General features: G+C 40.8%; 2 protein-coding genes and 1 long non-coding RNA gene across 5 annotated transcripts in view; 2 read left to right on the forward strand and 1 right to left on the reverse strand.

Moving 5' to 3' along the window:
* USP6NL (USP6 N-terminal like) overlaps positions 1–21482 on the reverse strand; it is a 246248-nt gene that overhangs the window by 186137 nt on the left and 38629 nt on the right. Inside the window, exon 1 of one of the 2 annotated variants that reach the window (XM_036112671.2) lies at positions 8426–8560. The exons of the other annotated variant lie outside the window; for it this stretch is intronic. The gene's annotated coding sequence lies outside the window, so the exon portion shown is untranslated. Of the gene's footprint in view, positions 1–8425; positions 8561–21482 lie in introns of those variants that run through there. 2 annotated transcript variants of the gene reach the window in all.
* On the forward strand, positions 7845–17490 carry LOC144382319 (uncharacterized). Of its 2 annotated transcripts, none has more exons than XM_078075133.1 (3): positions 7845–9011; positions 9650–9762; positions 16825–17490. In XM_078075133.1, the coding sequence occupies exon 1, from the start codon at positions 8416–8418 to the stop codon at positions 8968–8970; it is 555 nt and encodes a 184-aa protein (XP_077931259.1). In that variant the 5' UTR covers positions 7845–8415; the 3' UTR covers positions 8971–9011; positions 9650–9762; positions 16825–17490. The 2 variants fall into 2 exon arrangements, with proteins under 2 accessions (XP_077931259.1, XP_077931258.1); XM_078075132.1 differs by having other exon boundaries at positions 7845–8987.
* LOC118548689 (uncharacterized) overlaps positions 18679–21482 on the forward strand; it is a 3770-nt gene continuing 966 nt past the window's right edge. The window contains exon 1 of the long non-coding RNA XR_004923708.2: positions 18679–19203. This is a non-coding gene — a long non-coding RNA (uncharacterized LOC118548689). The remainder of the gene's footprint in view (positions 19204–21482) is intronic.

A 21482-nucleotide genomic window follows, 5' to 3' on the forward strand; every position in this document is an offset into this window, starting at 1 on the left:
TATAAAAAATGCTCTTTCTGCAATTTATACTCCCTGAAACACAATGCTAAATTTGAACAGCTTTAAATATTTTCCCAGCTCAAGAGAAGTAAAGCAATCTTCTATCATTTCTAGAGAGAAAGGAGGTTTGTTTATCCTATTCACTAAATCAACAACGTACTTCCTGCTAATAAGATCAGAGAATGAGATGGGCAAAATGTGAAATCATTTGATTTCCTCGGTTTGTTTACACGTGTATGTTAATGAAGCATCAGATAAGAATGAGGTCTAATTTCCCCTTCTGCAGGTAGAATTTGAGTTAGGTTTCCACAAGGACTTATCAAATTCTAGTAGCTATACACTGGTAAACAGGTCAACTTCTAGGTATTTAGAAAAACAAACGTCCTGGAGTGCCTGGGTGGCTCAGTCGTTAAGTGTCTGCCTTCAGCTCAGGTCATGATCCCGGGGTCCTGGGATGGAGCCCCGCATTGGGCTCCCTGCTCAGCGGGAAGCCTGCTTCTCCCTCTCCCCCTCCCCCTGCTTGTGTTCCCTCTCCTGCTGTATCTCTCTGTCAAATAAAATCTTTAAAAAAAAAAAAAGAAAACAAATGTCCTTTCCCAAACTTCCTTACTTACAGTTACAGAGGCAGAACCTTTCAAAAGCTGCTTGTGATTTGTTCACATGTTGTACTTGCCTAATGCAGTTGATACATACTATCAGAACTGCACATAATGCCTGAGCTCTACAGATAAAAGCTAAAATGAAGGATACAATATATCTGATTTTCAGAGGCCTGGCATCATTTAAAAAGTCAGCTAAAAATTCCAGACTATCTCTAGTTAGATTCTAAACACAAGAATCCATCCATCCATTCAATAAATACTTATTCAGCTAGACAATATGCAAAAACTTCTCAGGGGGCTTAAGATAAAAAATCAAGACAAACCTGGTCCCAGCCATCTTGCTGCTAACCAAACACATCCAGGACAAAAGTACTGTAAGGGAAATGGGAGTGAAGAGCTTCAGCTCATGCAAAGACCCTGTGCTGAGTGAAAATGAGCAAATTTATAGGCCATAAAATGTAAATACATAAAGTTGAAGAGAGGAAAATTCATGTAGTCAATAAAATCTGGAATTCAGTAGATGTGAGCCTTGCAAGAAAATCACTCAACATGTAAGAAGTCCTAGATGCAAGAGGTACAGCTCTGCCATTAACCAGCTCAGGACTTCAGATCAAGTCACTTCATTGCTCTGAGACTCAGTTTCTTCAACTGTAAAATGAGAGCTAAAATTTCCAACCCACCTACCACTCAAGATTGTCAAGGAATTATGCACGAAAAAATGCTTTGGTAAACTAAGTATCTTACATATACTAGTACTGATTCAGCTTTTTTCAGGTCTTATTTTTAAAAAAATAAGTTGAAATGATATTTTTTAAGATTTTATTTATTTAGGGGCGCCTGGGTGGCTCAATCAGTTTAAGCATCTGCCTCCGGCTCAGGTCATAATCCCGGAGTCCAGGGATGGAGCCCCACATCGGGCTCCCCACTCAGCAGGGAGTCTGCTTCTCCCTCTGCCCCTCCCCCCCCATGTGCTAACTCTCTCGCTCTCCCCCCCCACCCCCATCAAATAAATAAAATCTTTTTTAAAAAACCTAGGCAGGCTCATAACTGCTTCAAAGAATAGACCCCAGTGGAAGTAAAACTGCATTAAGCTTCAAAGCCAAGTCATCAGAGGCAATCTAGCATCTGTCTGGCTCAAGGGCTCTCCACCCCTCTCCCCACTGCACGTGGGTGCAGGACTCTAGCCCTTGGAACACTGCCACTGAGCTGTGAGCACACTTTCTGTCATCAACCAGATATGTGAGCAAACCTTCAAATACTATTAGGCCCAGCCTTCAAGCAGCCCTACTTGAAACCAAATGAAGCTAAAACAAGCACTGCCCAAATTACAGTGTTGTGCAGAAAATAAATGTTGTCCCTGTTTACGTCACTGAGTTTTGAGGCAATTTTTTAGGTGCCACAGTAACTAGAACAACTACAGGGCAATAAAAGAGAAACACTACTGCTACGTGCAACAACATAGCTGAATTTCATTGATACTATACAATGATGAATGAAAAAAGCCAGATCAGACACAAGACAGTAGAACATACTCTGTGATACTATTTTGACAAGAAAACCAAAAAACGCAAAACTAGTCTATGGAAATAGAAAACTGAGTAATTGTTACCTGAAGCAGGGAAGGAAGGTGGTATGGATGGTGAAGGAGTGCGACAGGGCCTTCTGGGGTGGCAAAAATGTTCTATATACTGAACAACTGGATATGATTATACACTTCATTACATTTATAAAAATTCTTCATGGCATATATTTAAGATTAGTACACATTATTATATGTATATTATACCTTAACTTAAAAAGGCGGGGGGGGCACCTGGGTGGCTCAGTCAATTAAGTGACTGCCTTCAGCTCAGGTCATGATCCCAGGGCCCTGGGATCAAGCCCCACGTTGGACTCTCTGCTCAGCAGGGAGCCTGCTTCTCCCTCTCCCTCTGCCTGCCGCTCTGCCTCCTTGTGCAAGCTCTCTGTCTGTCAAATAAATAAATAAATAAATAAATAAATAAAATCTTTAAAAAAAAAAAAAAGGTGGGGTAGGATGGTAATCAAAGAACTGACAAGGCAATAAGGAATTACCAGGCAGAGTCCAAGAGAACAGAGAGGAGCAGGGCATGCTGGGGTTTCTTACCTCCTGAAAATGCTTGCCTAATCAAAAAACTGGAAGGAAGACAAAATGTCAAAGTACAAGATCCACCAAGGGAGCCATCCCCTGCTTTAGAATAAGACCCCAAAAAGCTGAATCCCAGAAGAGATAACACAGAAGTACACTAAACCAGTCCTTGCATAGACTCAAAACAAACAAACAAACAAACAAAAAAACCTCAGTTTGAATAAAGGTAATCCCAAGTGCCTGGCAAAAGCAACTAGAAAAGTCTTTACCTAATCTATAATTACTTCTAGAAATACTTTTTCAAATAGAATAAACAGTACACAATCAAAGATAAGGAGGCACACAGGGATATAAGACCCCTCGAGAAATAAAAGATCACAGAAAAAACCTTTGGGATAGCTTACTCTGTTCAAAGAGATATGTGCAAAGCTTGAAAATTTTGATAGGGAATCAGAAATTATGAAAGCGGCACAGAAGATTTTCAAAGGAACCAAACTGAAATTTTAGAGTGCAAAATACAATTAACCAAAATTAAGAACCCGGAGAATAACATTTAGAGCAGACTAGACAGAGGTAAAGACTAACTTAGTAAACCGGAAGACAGACCACAAGAAAATATCCAGAACAGAAAAAAAACAAAAAAGTGGAAAATACAGAAGACAAGTGAAATACATACAGGAGTTGGTGAGCTCTGACACCATGGAACTGAAGTCCCAGAAAGAGCAAGCAAGAAAATGGGGAAGAAGCAATATTTGAAGAGATGATAGCTGAGAACTATCCAAAACTGATGAAAGACATCCAGACGCAGCATCAAAAGGTATATACCCCAAGCAAAAAAGGGGAGGATTATTTGAAACCCAAAGACAAAAGAAAATCTCAAAAATAGCCTGAGAAACAAATTACCAATAAAAAAGTGATAAACTATAATTGACTTGTCAATAGAAACAAAGCCAAATATTAGAGAATAATCCAAAGAGGACTAATATGTATGTATGTATCCCTAGTCTAGAATTCTATACCTAGCAAAATGTATCTTTCAAGAATGCAGGTGGAATAAAAACATTCTCAAACAAAAAGTTTGAAAATTTGTCAATACAATATCTATTTTAAAGAAAATACTAAAGAGTATTCTTCAGGCAGAAGGAAAACTATTTCAGTTGGACGGTCAGTAACACAAGAAGGAACGAAGGAAAAGAAAATGAAGTAAGTCTAACTGAATTATAACAGTGTAAAACAACAGAAATACATCTTTGGGGTTTAAAACAGATATGCATTTTAAAACATAGTAACAACGAAATAGGTTAAAAAAAGAAGAAAGAAAATTAACTTAAATATTTTTAAATGTTTTAAAATGTTTCACTCTCTGGAAAAAAGACTGGAAGTCTCAATTAATACTACACTCTGATAAGCTGAGAAAACATATTAGAATTTCTTAGGCAAACACTTAAGGAACAGCAAAGGAATACATAATCCCAAGCTAATAAAAAAGAGGTAAATGAAATAATCATTTTTAAAAAGACAATCCAGGGGCACCTGGGTAGCTCAGTCAGTTAAGCATCTGACTCTTGATTTCGGCTCTGGTCACGATTTCAAAGTCGTGAGATCGAACCCCACATCTGGTTCCACAACTGACTGTGGAGCCTGCTTGGGATTCTCTCTGTCCCTCTCCCTCCACCCCTCCCCCCGCACTTGTGCCCCATGCACTCTCCTCTCAACCCGCCCACCAACCTCTAATAGGACAATCCAAAACAAAGCTACAATGAGAAAAAAGAAACATGAAAAACAGGTAAGACAAATAGATTTTTTTTAATTTTTAAACATTAATGTCAATAGTTATTGTATGCCAATTCATTTTTATAAGTCATAAGCAAAATACACAGATCTAGCCAATGCACATATACCTAACTTTTATAAAATTTTAACCACATCTATTCAATTTTTTCCCACTGTGACTGACTTCTCAAAATCTTATTTCACCTTCTCTTTTCTTATCTTACTACAGATATGCTAACAAGCATTAAAATGTCCAAACCAAATAAAAAGAAACAGGAGCAAAAGCCCAGACAGCCAACTAGCTTATAAATACTGCATTAATTCCATAATAAAATATTAATTTGCCACTACTGATCTATATAAAATTATTGAATTTAACATATTAAGAAACTTAAAAACAATATTCTTTCACTTATTTCATGAAAAACATTACTCTAATATTTTTTAATTCACTTGTTAATTTAGTGAAAGGAAAATTCCAGGATACAATTACAACTTTTTCTACAAACACACACACACACATGTCAGCAAGACACAGGTGCAACATGTACCTCTTTCAGAGAATAACTAAGTATCTATTTAGTGCCAAAACCACATAAGCAAACAAGATATGAAACTCCAGTCACTCCTGATCTTCCTATAAGCAAATGAAACTACCTGCCACTTTTATATAATATATATATATATATATATATATATATATATATTTTTTTTTAGGGTGGATTGCTACTACCATTTTGTGAGAGGTAGATATTTTAAGTGAGGTAGCCTAAGCGCTTCCAAAGAAACAATGCTAGCAAAATTAAATCAAAATGCTATATTCATATCATATAGTATCTCTGTAAAGAAATCAAAGAATCTTATTTAACATTTAATTCCTGTCTTCCAGATACAGAAACTCACAAGTGAACGGTGCCAGAGTTAAAAAAAACAAAACAAAACTAGACACCAAATTGTACAGAGAGTCATTTCCAGGTCTACTGTGGCGAGAGTCAACTAGACTGACTCCCTTTCCATAATGGCTGTGGAACAAGACTGAGCCCTTCATTCAGATGACTGGAGTATGGTGCCAAGAGCCTTCTCTACACAACGAACCGTGGTTGCTGCCAAGCCGTGTGAGGAACTAACTCATGCACAAGCATCCTTATCTAACCTCCATGACAGACTCTTCAGGCATCGTGTACATGCTCTTCCCTTATCCTCAGAGTGTCTCACCCACTGCCCTCCCCTTTTCATCTACTATCTCCTCCATCCTTCAGCTCTTACAAGTCACTTCCTCAGGAAAGCTTGCCCTGGCACCCCTGAGTCAGGTTAGGTTCCCTAGTCAGAGGTTTTATAGCTCCCTGTACTTTACTTCAAAGGACTGATGCCCCTGTGGTGGAAAACAAGGTACCTCACGTGAGGTCATGAGGTACACAGAAGGCACTCAAGAAATACTTGCTGAATGAACAAATCTGCATTTATGATTGTGCCCCAAAAGAAACAAGCCTTCAAAAAGTAAGTTATTTACATGAAAAATCAAGTTATTTACATGGAAATGGCATAGACTAGTTGAGAATCCAAGTGTTTGCAACTCTCATTCCCATGCTCTGACCCCCATGTACTATAATGAAATGTGGCAGAAGACAGATTTCTTTCTAGTTAATATTACTTTTTTATTGACTTACACTGTAAAAAGTGAGATACTTTTTAATGGAGAAAAAAAGAGACTCCAAATACAAGTGAATTGCATCTAAATGCAATATGCCTTTCAAAAATCACCCTGAAGGGACAATCTGTAACTTTCTGGTAATAAACGGTCAGAATAGTGTTGATAACAATACCACTGCACTAAAACAAAACAAGAATGGTTAAAGTGAAATTGCAAACATAAACCAGAAAACGTAATCACCTGCCTCTTTCTAAGTGAAGTAGCAATTCCCAAACTTTTAATGTTGTGGCAAAGTGTTCTGCCAGCTTCAGACCGCCTTAACATGCCTAGCACATTTTAACCAAAGTAATTTTGTTTTCAATTTGCCACTAACTTTAATTTACTGGCCTCTTTTTCAACCACCTTCACAGGCTACAAAACATAACAGGAACTCTAGATAGATGTGCACATAGTGGCCAAGACTAACCAGTACAACCCTCTGCTTGGCACTGGAGGCCCAGATTGAATGCGCCCTGCCAGGAAGTTGTCTTGGTTCCCCAAAAATGCTAAGGATGACCAGTCAATTAACAGATGGCGGCAAAGCTGACACTTCTACTTACTGGCTTGTTTAACCAGTGGCAGTTGTCCTCACTAGGAGATATTTCATGTCAAAACACTGTTATAATTGGTAATGGGCTATCCTTTTCAGAAAAGAGTACACCAGGGAGTCTGACAGGCTAGCTCAAAACAGTAAGTAGGCACAAACACCAAGACTCAGGGCCCAAATTCTTAATGTTTGGCAAAAGATACTTCTTCAAATGCCTTTGTGAGGACTCACTAATTCTTTATATAATCAGCAAAGGAATTTCTGTTAACTCAGGATACCTGTTTTCTTTTAAAAAGTTAATTTATAATTTTATTAGCATATTTTTTTCTTTTATATGTTGACATATTTCAATTGCCTATGTAGAATACAATATAGGGTCAATATTCATTTTAAGTAAAAACATAAACTATGTTTACAAACTTTATTATCAAAAACGGCAAACTCAGAAATATTTTTAATTTTAGGGTCTGACAGAGTGAGAAAAGCAAATAAACCACTGTTCATTTGATGCTGGCTAGCTTCTTACTAAAATGACTTCACAAAAGAAAAAAGTACCCTGACTTCCCTCTAATAGAACTTCCCAGGGATTCAACATATGAGGGGATTGGCCACGATGATCTCTAAAGTTCTGTTCAACTTTTCTGAGCTACAGACTTAATTCCATTTATAAATGGATTAATATAGGATTAAAATCGCTTTCTTCCAGCAAGCAAAATATTTTAGATCGTGTACCCACTTTTTTCCCCCCATTTGTGTCACATTATTTCCCATGACTGGGTATTGCCCCAATTCAAACATCCTTCCCAGTCCCCTAAGGGACTCATTTCACTGCTGTTAAAGTCTACTGACTAAAAATCAACTGTGGATTAAAATGCGGGGAAAGGGGCGGGGGGAGGGGGGAGGCGGAAAGAGCTTAATCCCCAATTTACAGAAATGTCTTTCAATTTATAGAAATGTGGATTCAGAGACTCCTCGAATTTCCTGGCATTAAAATACCTGCGAGCAACCATTCTCACGCATTAGATATGCTGCACCATCACACGGCTGTTAGCTCTAAACTACTCTGCAAACTTTGCAAAGGCGCACAGATTTCCAGGCTCTCCAGATCCCTCATTCACCCCATCCTCCTCTAGCCTAGTCGAAACAAAGTTCCGCGGCACGAAGGCAATAATTTAAAAGAACGAAGTTTGCCTCAGTCCTGCCCACTTGGACTCCGCAGGACGCAACTGAAACTTGGAAAGGAGACACGTCTCCCGGGGACCCGAGCTTGCTCCGCGGGGGAGGGGGAGGCAGCGGGGCTCCCCCTTCCCCCGGGTCTGGTAGACCCTGGCCCTTTCCACCGGCCCCCTTCACCGGCCCCCTTCACCGGCCATCAGGTCCCCCTGCGCACTGTCCCCCACAGACCCTCCCCGCACGCCCCCTGCGCCCCAGCGCCCCCCACACGGCGCCCGCCAGCCTGCCAATCACTCCCGCAGAGCCCCACGATCGAGGTTCCAGGGGGCACCAGGACGGCCCCGCACACGTTTCCGGAGTCTGACCCTCGACGGCTGAGGCAGGGAGCCGCAGCTCCGTCCACCTCCCCGGGGCCGGGAATGGCGGCGTCCGGCTCCCCGGGGCCAACCCCAGTCCCTGCCCGGAGGAAACCCCGGAGACCGCCGCCGCCGCCGGCCGGCCCCCTGCGGTGGGAGATGAGGAAATGAAGTTACCTCCGGCCGGTCCCGTCGGCGGAGGCTGTGGGATGGGGCAGAGCGGGGAGTCGGGGCAGCCGAACAGGTCCCGGCGCGGCGGCGGCTACCGCAGTGCCCTCCGCCCCATTGTTTCCCTTCCAAGAGGATCCCGGCGAAGCCGAGCCCGGGAACCAGGAAGTTCCCCGGCGCGACACCTCCTGCCGCCGCTATGGAAACGGCCCCCGCCTCCCAGGGCGGCTCGCCCGGGACCCCGCCTCCGCGCCGCCGGCCCCGCCCGCCTCACGGGCCGCCGCCAACCGTCGCCGTTGCGGCCGCGGCCGCCGCCATCTTGGCGCGGCCGGGCGGCCTCTTCCCGGCGGCACGTGCGCGCCGCTCCCGCGTTCCCGCTGTCCACGGGGGCGCGCTTCCAGGGCTGCGGGATGAGGGCGCAGCTCCCCGAGATCCTGCGGGGAGAAGCGGCGCCTCTGACCCTCGGCGGCCGAGGGAAGGAGGACCCGCTCCGCACTGCAGACCCTGAACCTGAAGCGGGGCTTCGAGGCACCGCGCGGAAACGACCCACTTAAGCTGTCCAGTTGAAAAGGTCAAGGGATGGGTGCGAGCAGGGGTGAGGTCAATGGAGTAGTGGGCGAGAGCATGATCTCTGCAGCCAGATTGCCGCGTTTTCCATTTCTGGCTCATCTTACTAGCCGTCAGAACTTGGACACTCTGATTTTCTCTATGCCTTGGTTTCTTCATCTGTAAAGTGACATAATAATAGTACTTTCCTCCTAAGGTTATCACCTGGAACAAGCAAGTACCGGGTAGTTAGTAGGTGCAAAATGATCATTCCTTCAATAAAATGGTATTGCTTCTTATAGAAATCACATTTCTGTCATTTTTCAGGAACTTTAAGTGTTCAAATCAGCACGACTTTAAATAGGCTACTGTTTCAGATCCCATCGCTGCATAAAATTTCCCAAATGTTCATCTTTTGTCCCATCTTTCTCTAGGTCAGCTTTCCTTTTTTATATCATGGAAATTGTCAAGAGTTTTAATCTCCAGAGTCTTCCATTAAGAGGTGCCATAAAAAGATGAATGATGTAAACTTTCCAACACTGTAATTAGCTGACAGTTAAGTGATTTATTCAATAGAAGCTAGAAAAGTTAGGGTGTGCAAATAACAAAGGCTTCCTGTCCTTGATTCCAGGAACTAGAGTTACTAAAGCTGGCAACTCTGCACTGTTGTCATTATCTTTTTTCCAGCTGGTGAAAATGGACACCAAAAAACTGGGTGCTGTGTGCAATATGGAAACAGAGGATGGACAGAGGAAGTGGGATCACAGCCTCTGTTGAAGGATGCAAACTTCACTAACTGCGTAAGACTGGGTCTTCGATGGTCTCCAAGGCTCCTTGTAGCTCACAAGTGTTGGTCTTACTCGCACATATACTCTTTAAATTAATACTTCCCTTTGGCTATTCATTTAAACCAGATTTGTGAAGACTAGCGTTTAATAAGGCTGATCCAAAACTGGATATATGAATTGGGGTAAAAACAGATCAAGAGTTGGCAGGACATGGGAAATTTTTTCAACACCCAAACACTTCTCCAAAAGTTCTGGAGTGCTCTGATTAGCAATTACCCAGATTGAGATACCTGAATTTCTGAAAGGCAGGAGCCCCCACTCATCCAGCTTTGTAGTCCCCCTGGACCAGCAGTTTGCTTTGCACATTGTAGGCCCTCAATTAATGTTTATTGAATTAAATGGCCATGTCTGGCTGAGTGCTTATCATTTAAGGAGACCTTGGGAACCACAGAGACACACGAGAAATGTTACTCAAGGGACATCACTGCAGACATCATTAAACAGGAACCCCAAGTCACTACTTAATGAGTTAATGGCATTTTGGAACGAACAACCCTGGCCACAGGCTTATTTGGCAAAATAAAGTGGAAATTTCAGATATGTTTTTTCCATAACTTATATGGGTAATTTTTTAAAACTTTATTTTGGACCTAATTATGAGCACCACTGATTCAATTTTATGCTTCAATAATAGCAGTCTGACTCTATAATACAGTTAAAGTTCAGAAATCCCCACCTTTTCCCCCAAATCAAAGTGTCACCAGTGAGTTCTGTCACTTCAATATAAAACCAGTATTTGTTTGTAGGTATAACTTCAGGGGCTTGCCATAATTTTTGTATATTTAAGCGTCTTGGAGGTATTGTTAAATGGCAAACACAGATTTTTGTCTTTATATCCCCAGTGTAGGGCTTCACACTGGGGTAGGCATGCAAATTCACTTATCTGTGGCATACGATAAACATAGAATTTATGTCAGTGATTATCAAGGATATAAAGATAGAATCATTTTTCCTCTAAATCAAGGATGGGCAAACTTTCTCTTAAAGGGGAAATAGAGTAAACATGAAGGTAGCTGTAGACAATATATAACAGGATGAGTGTGCCTTTATTCCACTAAAAACTTACTTACAGAAATAAATGGGTATGACCCACAAGGCCATATTTTGCTGACCCCTAAGTAATTATATTTATATTAGATTCATTCCATTTTTATATTCATTCCAATGTGAAATGCCAGATATTAAAATACAAAGGGTAAAAGCTTGATAACAATAAAGCACCAAAAAGTCAAAAGACCTACAGAGTAAGTTTGTGTTGCCAATTAAAATATTTCACAAATACCAAAGGTTTAGAACTACATCTCAGGTACTATAATGGAATAAGATAGAGGGATATTTGCATTTCATTTTTGCAAAAACTATGAGTTATGATAATGGAAATACTTAAAATGTTGACAAAGGTAAGAGTGCATGTTTAAACCCCCCCCCATAGGATGCTATAATTACTAAAGCCAGAAGTACAATTTGAGGTGAGAACATAAGAACATAGAGAAAAAAATCCTCCAAATCATCCATCCTTCACTGTCATCATCAGAATGTGGATGAAAGTGTAGGTCCTTTGAGTCTCCTGTAAATTGAGAATTCGAAATGTGAATCCATGGCTATCTGATCCATTCCAATTTTTTTTTTTAATAGGGGTAAGCAGATAGCTCCCTGGGTTGGGGGAGAGGAGGGTGAAGAAGGGGGTAATAAAGCTGTGGAAAATTCTGCTCTGCACATTTTCATCCTCACTAGCAGCAGTCCTTTCTGAAATTTCATAAGGAACCGATGCTCTTCCCATTAGGAAAGTCACCTACAATGACACTGCATATAATTGTTCTTCACTATTGGGAAAAAGACTAGTCCATGTCTGTGCACCCGGTATAAGTAAAAAAGCAATGGATAACCAACAGCCACATCAACACTGCTCATATGAAAATGTTATCTTTTGGTTCAAAAGAGAAGTTACTGATGCAGAGTGAGGAAAAAATATGTGGAAGAAATGTGAGCCTCATAAAATTGTATGCAAGATGTTGTGTTCATAGTTCATTACTTACAACTATCTGGAGTTGTTTATTTATTGGTGTACTTGGGTTTGTGCTTTTTTTTTTTAAGATTTTATTTGTGAGAGAGAGAGAGGCAGCACAAGCAGGAGGGGCAGAGGGGGAGAGAATCTCAAGCTGACTCTATGCTGAGCGCAGAGCCCAATGCAGGGCTCGATCCCATGACCTGAACCAAAAGCAAGAGTCAGATGCTTAACTATCTGCACCACCCAAGCATGCCCCCGAGGCTTTTTTTCTAGCTTAAGAATGTGCATGACATGAGATTGGGGAACTTAATCTGTCTTCTTCCCTATTTCATCCCTTGGTCCAGATCAGTGTCTGGTACAGAAACAACTCTCTATAAATAATTGTAGAAGGAATGAAGGAAGAGAAGGAGGAGGGAGGGAGGAACAAAGGTTTAAAATATCCATTTTCTCTGGGCAAAAATTTCCTAACTTCCATCATAAGCTCAAAAGGGTCTATGACTCAAAAAAAAACAAAAAATAAGTAAGAATGACTGTTTTTCAACTACAAAGGCTGACTCTCATTATCTCCTCTGCCCTTATGCTCACCAGCCACCCTGCTCCCAACAAAATGGTTATCATGGTTTGCCAGAAATCTACAGTGATGCTATATCATTTGGAAAGTGTCTCATTACATGTTTTTCTAGCTTTAGAGAATTGCTTCTCCCCGCTCGACTTAAAGTTGCCATACTTGAAGTCTCCATTTGACCACCTCCTAGGTGCCATGCCCTTTATTTTTTAAATCTCCTCAGAGTTGTATTAAAAAGTACTATATGATATTGAAATAAACATGAAGTACAACTTCAAGGCATTTTTGTCCCTGTTTTAGGGTGACAAAACTTTTGCCTCTGTGTGTATGATTTTTTAATTAACTTTTAAACCCTTGTGTACCTATATCTATATAAAGTGTATGGCAGCTAATTTTCAAAGATGGTCCCCAGTGACCCATGCCTCCAATGTTCACATCTTTGCATACCGTCCTCCTCTTGAATCTCAGCTGGCTCTGTGATTCACTTTTGACCAAACAAATAGGGCAGATGTGGCTCAGTCGGTTAAGTGTCTGCCTTCAGCTCAGGTCATGATCCCAGAGTCCTGGGATCGAGTCCTGCATCGGGCTCCCAGCTCAGCAAGGAGGCTGCTTCTCCCTCTGCCCTTCACCCAACTTGTGCTCTCTCTCTCTCAAATAAATAAATAATATCTAAAAAAAAAAAAAAAAAGAATAGGGCAGAAGTAATGCTATATATTTTCTAAGACCAGAATGGTAAGAGGTCCTACAGCTTTTGCCCAAGTCTCTGAAATACCCTTAGTGGCCTCCCTCCCTGAACTCAGCTTTCATGTTGAGGTCACATATAGGTGACAACCTTTGTCGAGCCCCCATCCAATGCCCGCATCAACTGCTAGGCATGTGGGTGAGCCATCCTGGGCATCCAGCACAGTTGAGCCTTCGGATGCCTTGAGTATCTGTGACCCCATGAGAAACCCCAAATAAGGCCATCTCAGGTGAGCCGAGTCAACCCATGAACAATGGGAGCAAAAAGTAATTGCTGTTTCAAACCGCCTTCTGCTTGTTCACTTGCAATTGACAGAGCTGGTTCACTATTTCTAATAAATGTACCATTCCATTGTAAGATGCTAATGTTAGTGGATACTGGCTGAGAAGTATAGGAGAATGCTCCGTACTATCTTTGCAACTTTGCTATAAATATATAATTACTGCAAAACAAAAATGTTTAGTTTTAAAATTCACGGTTCAGGGTCCACAGGTCTCTGTGGGGCCAGGGAACCTGCTTTAAGGAGGAGTCTTGGGGATGCTAATGTACATGATCAGCAGATAACATTTTATAAGATTGTAAAGCAAGTTGTTCAACTAAAACCATGTAGTTGGAATAGGGGCACCTGGGTGGCTCAGTTGGTTAAGCGACTGCCTTCGGCTCAGGTCATGATCCTGGAGTCCCGGGATCGAGTCCCACATCGGGCTCCCTGCTCAGCTGGGGGTCTGCTTCTCCCTCTGACCCTCTTCCCTCTCATGCTGTCTGTCTCTCATTCTCTCTCTCTCAAATAAATAAATAAAATCTTTAAAAAAAAATAAAAAAATAAAATAAAACCATGTAGTTGGAATACTAAAAAAAAAAAAAAAGTAATTGCTGTCTTAAGCCATTGAGTGTAGGGTGGTTTGCTACCCACATATTGATAACTGGAATAAGTTGATTAAAAATAAAGTGCTAAAGCTATAGTTAGCTATATTGAAGCTAAAACAATAAATAACTTTATCAAAATTAACAGAAATGTGGTAAAAGAAGGTCAAGTTATAGAAGAACAAGGTGAACTATAAGAGATCCTCAGGTACTCCAGAGCATGTTTCTGCTGATTTTGTCTGGCTCTTTCCTTTGACTCTGGACAATGTGAAACATCATAACGACCTTAACCTTCTGGTGTCTGCAAAGTAAAGGTACTTACAATTAAATGTGACTTAGACAGACATGAAATAAGTTCCTGCCCACATGCTTTGGCTAAAAAAGGAAAGGAGTGGTCACAAGTAGCCAGTACTAAAGATTCAATTAAAATGAGACAATAGATGGAAAAAAAAATTTTTTTATCTACTCAACTTCTCTATTCTATTTGCTAACTTCATGAAGATTGCAGGTCCATAATTCCTAATCAGCAATTTTGAAATCTAAAAAGCTCTGAAAACCAAAAGTGTTTTTTCCCCCTAAGTGTGGCACCTAAACTCATTTGGTAGCAACTGGACTTTCCTTCGGCTATTTATGGCCTTTATTTTATTTCATATGAACCCTCATCCCATTACAGAACTATCAGTGTGTTTGGTTACAAGGTCCTGGCCAAGATCCCACTTACATTGCCCCGCAAGTAACATGTAGTAAGTATATGTGCTATGTCACCCTTCTGAAAATCGAAACTTCTGAATTCCAAAACAGTTCTGGTTTCAGACATGAAGTAGACTTTACTGGAGACCTGAAGTAACATTTTTTTGTGCAGGAGTGAGAAAATATAGTGTGGAGTCCTTGAACACTTGATTCAGACAGCCTGAGTTCAAATCCCTCCTCCACTGTTTGTCACCTCGGAGACCTAGGTCAGGGAGTAACCCTCTGCCTGTTTCCCCCTCTGCAAAATGAAGATAGTAATAGAAATTACCTCATAGCGTTCTTAAAAGAACTAAATGAGATTATGCACATGCAGGGCTTATCCCAATGCCTAGTAGTTAGTAAGCACTCAACAAATGTTAACTCTTATTGGATTATTATTAAACAGAAGCTTTCTAAAAAATTCAATAAAACTAACCATATCTCCATTAGGGTTCAGGAAACTAGTCAAGGTATCACCAGCAGGAAGATATTTAACACAGGGAATCAGATGCACACAATCTTTGGAAGGAGCGAATGGGGGAAGGGGACGAGCACTGAGTCCTGGGTTAGTTCACCACAGGTGTGGACCCGATCGATGGCAGGCAGCCGCTGCACCCACAATCAGAAATCACAGGAAATGACATGAAATCACGGCCGATGTCACAGTTCCCTTGCAGCTTAGAAGCTGGTAACTGTCAGGGGCACTCTTTGTGGTCTTGCTTCACTGAAAAACATACGTCTGCCGAAGACCTATGTCAGCCCCTGCTGCCAGAGGAAGAAAGGGACGCTCCTTACTCCTTTCAAATCCCAGGACACCTTACCAGAACCGTGCTGGCAAGGGACTCTGGGAAATACAGCCCTTGCAATACGGATGTTACCCAACACAAACAATTTAATAATAATGATTAACATTTGTAAAGTTGTAAAGTATCGGCCATAACAGTTCTGTGAGGTAGGCGGGAACTGAGGGCTCAGAGGGGCTTAGTGATGTGTCCAGAGTTGGCTGCATAGTGAGACACTCAGGTTCTCATATTCCAAATCTAAAGTGTTTCTTTATGCCAGTGCTCATCTGAGTCCTACGTTTTTCCCCAAGTCCTCATACCATTTATATTATTATTTATGTATTGTTTCTCTTTAAGTTGACTCACATTTCTCCTTAAATTAATTTAAATAGGAAATTTTGCATCACTATCTAAAGTATAATGCAAATCACTAAAGTGGAAAACAGGTGTCACATAACATAAATGGAAGATAAAAGTAAAAATAAACGTACAGAAAACAACAATGATATTAAGACCACTTAGATAGCATTGCCCACAGAGGGCACTGAGCCTGAAGCCTGGTCTCTCTTTGTCGAAAATAGGGATTAGCATGTGTTGGAGTGTTAGATGTACTAACAGCAAACAATCCTAACACCAAACTGAGACTCTCTCAGGGATACATTCACAGGACTAAACGCTGACTAAAATCCTTGAAAAGAAATTAAATTTCTCACTGTATGAGGCAAAGTTATTTAAAGCCTTGCTTGCCCATCTTACCTTCCAATACATCCCACTCACTCTTCAGGTAACACTGATTTCTGCCCTATCAATTTTGAATGTTGAGCTCAGAATCAGAGTATTGATTAATTCAATTTTGAAAAATACTTGGTAACAGGTATTAAATACATGTCAGCATGTTTTGCTCCTACTAACTCATTCATAGAAGATTTTTTTAATGTAGAGGTAAAATTCCCATCACATCAACCATTTCAAAGTGAACAATTCAGGGGCCCCTGGGTGGCTCAGTCAGTTGGGCATCTGCCTTCGGCTTGGGTCATGATCCCAGAGTTCTGGGATCGAGCCCTGTATTGGGCTCCCTGCTCGGAGAGAGGCCTGCTTCTCCCTCTCCCTCTGCTGCTCCCCCTGCTTGTGCTCTCTCTCTCTCTCTGTCAAATTAATAAATAAAAAATATTTTTTAAAAAACAAAGTGAACAATTCAGTAGCGTTTAATACATTTGCAATGTTGTACAACCACCACCTGTATGTTATTCCAAAACATATCCATCACCCCAAAAAGAAACTATACACCTAGTAACCAGTTACTCTCCCTTTTCTCTCTCCCCAGGCTCTGGCAACTACTGACCTGCTTTCTGTCTCTATGGATTTACCCTGGATGTTACATGTAAATGGAATGATACAATATGTGATCTTTGTGTCCATCTTCTTTCACTTAGCATAACATATACACATTGTAGCGTGCACCAGTCCTTCATTCCTTATTATGGCTGAATAATATTGCATTGAATGGATATACCACATTTGCTCACTGATTCATCCACTGATGAACCTTTGGGTTGTCTCCAACTTTGGGCTATAGTGAATAATGCTGCTATGAACATGTGTGTACATGTATCTGGTCAGTACCTATTTCACAGTTACTTTGGATGTACACTTAAGACTGAAAATGTGGGATCCTATGGTGATTCTATGTTTAACTTTCTGAGGAATTACCAAACTGGTTTCCATAGCGGCTGACCCATTTTACATTCCCACCAGCAGTGACAAGGTTGCAATTTCTCAATATCCTTGCCAACACTATTTATTTTCTGCTTTTGTGATTATAGCCATCCTTGTGAGTGTGAAGTGATGTCTTGTGGTTTTGATTTACATGTCACTAATTACTAATGATGCTGAGCATCTTTTAACGTGTTTATTGGCCATTTGTGTATCTTCTTTGGAGAAATGTCTATTCAAGTCCTATGCCCATTTTAAAAATTGGGTTGTCTTCTTATTGCGGAGTTGTAAAAGTTCTTTGTGTATTTTGATCCTTCTCGGATAGGAGATTTGCAAATACTTTCTCCCATTCTGTAGGTTTCCTTTTTTACTTTATTGGTAATGTTCTCTGGTGGGCAGCGGATTTCTATTTTGATGAAGTCCAATTTACCTATTTTTTCTCTTGTTTTGCTTTTACTGTCAGATCTATGAATCAATTACCAAATCCAAGGTCATGGGTATTTACCCTTATGTTTTCTCCTAAGAGTTTTATGTTTTAGCTTTTATATTTATGTATGATTTTTAAACCATACTATAAAATTTTCACAAAAATAAGGTAAATCCACTGACCTAGATTAACTCTATAACCATTGAAATTTACTCACCCTTGAAAGACTCATGTTTCTTTGATAAATGGGTTTGTTTAGCCATGACTATGAACAAATCACTATACTAGATTGTATGTATATCTGTAGACAATACACATACATATGTATATTTATTAGTACATATACTATTTATTAGTATAGTATATTATTCTTATATACTAACAGAAAGGTTATAGAAGTGCTAAGAAGAAAGACTGGATTGCCAGCTTATGAAAAGAGGAGCAGTATGTTCAAATTAAAAAAAAAAAAACAACTCAAACTGACTTATATATATAATAACACAGATGAGTCATTGGCTCATTTCACTGAAAGCCAGCTAGAAGACGGGCTTGGTGGGATTCGATGGTATTGTCAAGGATCAGCTTCTTTCTCTACCTCCCCTCAAGTCAGCTCCATCCAACCAAGATGGCTGCCAACAATTTCCAGAGCTATATGCATCCTCATCTCAATCAGAGAAAGTGAGCAACCCCCAACTAACACTCGTCTCTGCCTCTGGCTATGGTATGACCTGAATCCCATACCCATCACTGGGTATCCATAAGTGTTGATTTATGGCCAGGGTGTATGATTATGTTAATTGCTTTCACTGCTGTTTTGCACCAGTAATGGAGTTGGGCTTCTTGCCATATGGGGAAGATATGGTTCTCAAATGGAAATTGGGCAAGTGACAAAAAAAAACAGGAATGGATGGGGGGGAGCATCACAATGTTCACCACAGGTAATCTCAGAGTAGTCTTAACAGAAGACAAGGGATTTGACGTGGTCAGAGGAAATCAAATAGCAGAACAGTGTGAAGGCTCATTTTTAAAAATAGGGAATAATCGTCCATTTTAGCTCGACCACTGGTGTCAAGTGAAAGTTAGTAATCCTAGTAGGCTAACTTGAGAGCATATCATAATGGAGGACTTCAAATACCTGACTAAGCAGTTTAGACTTAATTCAACAAATAGCAAAAAGAAAACAAAATGACCTTATTCTCAGAAAAAAAAAAAAAAGTATTTCTCTAATTAAAACTGTATGGAGATGAAAGAATTTTAGAAAAATTCATTTTAATGCTAGGTCTTGCTATTTGATAAGCTATATTCACTGGTAGAAATTCATTCATTCAATTGGCAAATATTGAATTGAATATTGATGATCTAATGTGTGTTCGGCACTATTCTGGCAATAGCTGGCCGTTCGATGGTGAAAAATAGTAATGTCGTTGCCCCTGTGAAGGCTATAGGCCTATGGAGAACCTATCATCTATATCATCATGGCATCAGATTCTAATGTCTCATCTGCCTTTGGAAAGCATTACATTCTGGGTCAGAACTGCTCACTCACAGTCAATGGAAAACAAGGTAAGAAAGCATTCAAACCAGAGTTAACAATCCTGACTGAAATCTCCATGTGCCTTATCAAGCTAATCCATCCCTCTTCTAAGTCCTCCAAGTCCAGTAGATACTTTCACTACAGAGAGGTCATTCTTTAGCCCTACTTGGATGAAGGGACATGAGCTTTGCCTAAAGATTTTACTTACCTCAAGCTCAACATGCTCATCTTCAAAATGGATGACTTTTGCTTTACCTCAACTGTAGACCTAAATATTGTCAAGTTAAAATCAAAGCAGAGACTAGATAATTATGTTACATTACCCATAATGTACTTGGAAGTTCCTTCTTTCTTATCCCTGCCCCCTTCCCACCCCAATCCCTTTCTTTTAGCAAACCTCTACTGTGTACTTTAAGGGGCAGGACTGGAGAAGAACAGCTATACAACCCCTTACCTGCCCAACTCCCTAACTTTTGTTACGAGTCACCCCTTTCTTCCCTATGTTACCTGGGGTAACATAGGATGCATTTGAGATGAAAACAATTCTCTTTCCCAATCCAGAAAATGTAGCTTTGCGTTGGTCTGAGAAGCAAAAGAGCCTAACTTAAAGCTGACAATAAGAAGGCAAGTTTATACTTAAAGGAAAACTTCTTCAAAAACAAACAATGAAAAACTACATACTGTATGATTCCAGCTCTATGACATTCTGGAAAAGGCAAAACTATAGAGACAGGACAGGATCACCAGTTACCAGTGGTTGGGGAGTGGGAGGGATAAGTAGGTAGAGCATGCAGGATTTTTAGGGTTTTTAAGGATTTGTACTATAGTGTGGATATGTGTCATTATACATTTGTTCAAACCCATGGAAGGTATAACACCAAAAGTGAACACTAATGTAAACTACAGATCTTGGTTGATGATGATGATGTCCCAGCATAGGTTCATCAGTTGTGAACCCAGTGAGGTTCTGGTGGGGATGTTGATAATGAAGGAGGCTGTGCGTTTGTGGGGACAGGAGTATATGGGAAATCTCTGTACTGTCCACTCACATTTGCTGTGGACTTAAACCTGCCCTATATAAAGTCTGTTTTAAAAAAAGCAATGGGGGCGCCTGGATGGTTCAGCTGGTTAAGCCTCTGCCTTTAGCTCAGATCATGGTCCCAGAGTCCCAGGATCCAGCCCCGAGTCAGGCTCCCTGCTTGGCGGAGAGTCTGCTTCTCCCTCTCCCTCCTCCTGCTCTCTCTCTCTCTCAAATAAATAAGATCTTAAAAAAAAAAGAAAAAAGCAATGAAAAAAGGGGAATTTATCAATCCAACCAATACTTACTAAGCCCCTGGATATGCCAAGCACTGTATGACACACTATGGTATCAAGGCTGAACAAGACATGTATGGATCCTGCCCTCACAGAGCTTCCATTGATGTTTTAATAAGATAAAGTCATTGTGCTTACTGACTTGACCTTCCCAGATAGTATAATATAATTCTCTGTTCCAACTGAGAGCCCCAGGCCTCCTCCAGCAGGTTGCTAATGGGTAATTCCAACTGGCTTAAGGGCCAAGCCTTGCAGCCCCTGAGAGAAGACACCCCCAAATCCAGTAATTCTCACCTGAAGCTTTTGAAAAATGCTGGTTCTGAGGTATCATCCCCAGAGACTCCAAATCAGTAGGATTAAGGGTTTGCCCAGATGCCACACTCTGCCAAGCACCCCAAGGGGACCTGATATAGAAGATTTGATAACCAGTCATTCAGCAGTTGATTTCACTCTAAGTAATAACAGTAATCACTGTTGTCCTGTTTTGACATATTGAGTCTTTTTTTTAAGATTTATTTATTTATTCAAGAGAGAGCATGAGCATGAGCAGGGTAGGGGCAGAGGGAGGGGGAGAGAGAGTCTTAAGCAGGCCCCATGCTGAGCACAGAGCCCAACACAGGGCTTGACCTCAGGACCCTGAGATCACGACCTGGGCCAAAACCAAGAGTCCAATACTTAAACAACTGCACCACCCAGGCACCCTTGGTGGAGATTTTAAAACACCCAGAATAGGTCAAAAATATGATGATCTGGGCACTCCCATACATTGCTGGCAGGAGCGTAAATTGGTAGAATTTAAGTGAAGGGCATTTTGGCAATATATTTTAGATTTTATAGGATAGTTTGATATAGTAACTTACTTTCTAGGAGTATTTCCTAAGGAAGTAACTCACACACATATACACAAATAAAACCCACAGAGATCTATGTATAGGGCCATTCAGCATAGCCTTGTTTATGATATAAAAAACTAGGGGCTCCTGGGTGGCTCAGT

Source organism: Halichoerus grypus, chromosome 6, assembly GCF_964656455.1.
Source record: "Halichoerus grypus chromosome 6, mHalGry1.hap1.1, whole genome shotgun sequence".
Classification (NCBI taxonomy): Eukaryota; Metazoa; Chordata; class Mammalia; order Carnivora; family Phocidae; genus Halichoerus; species Halichoerus grypus.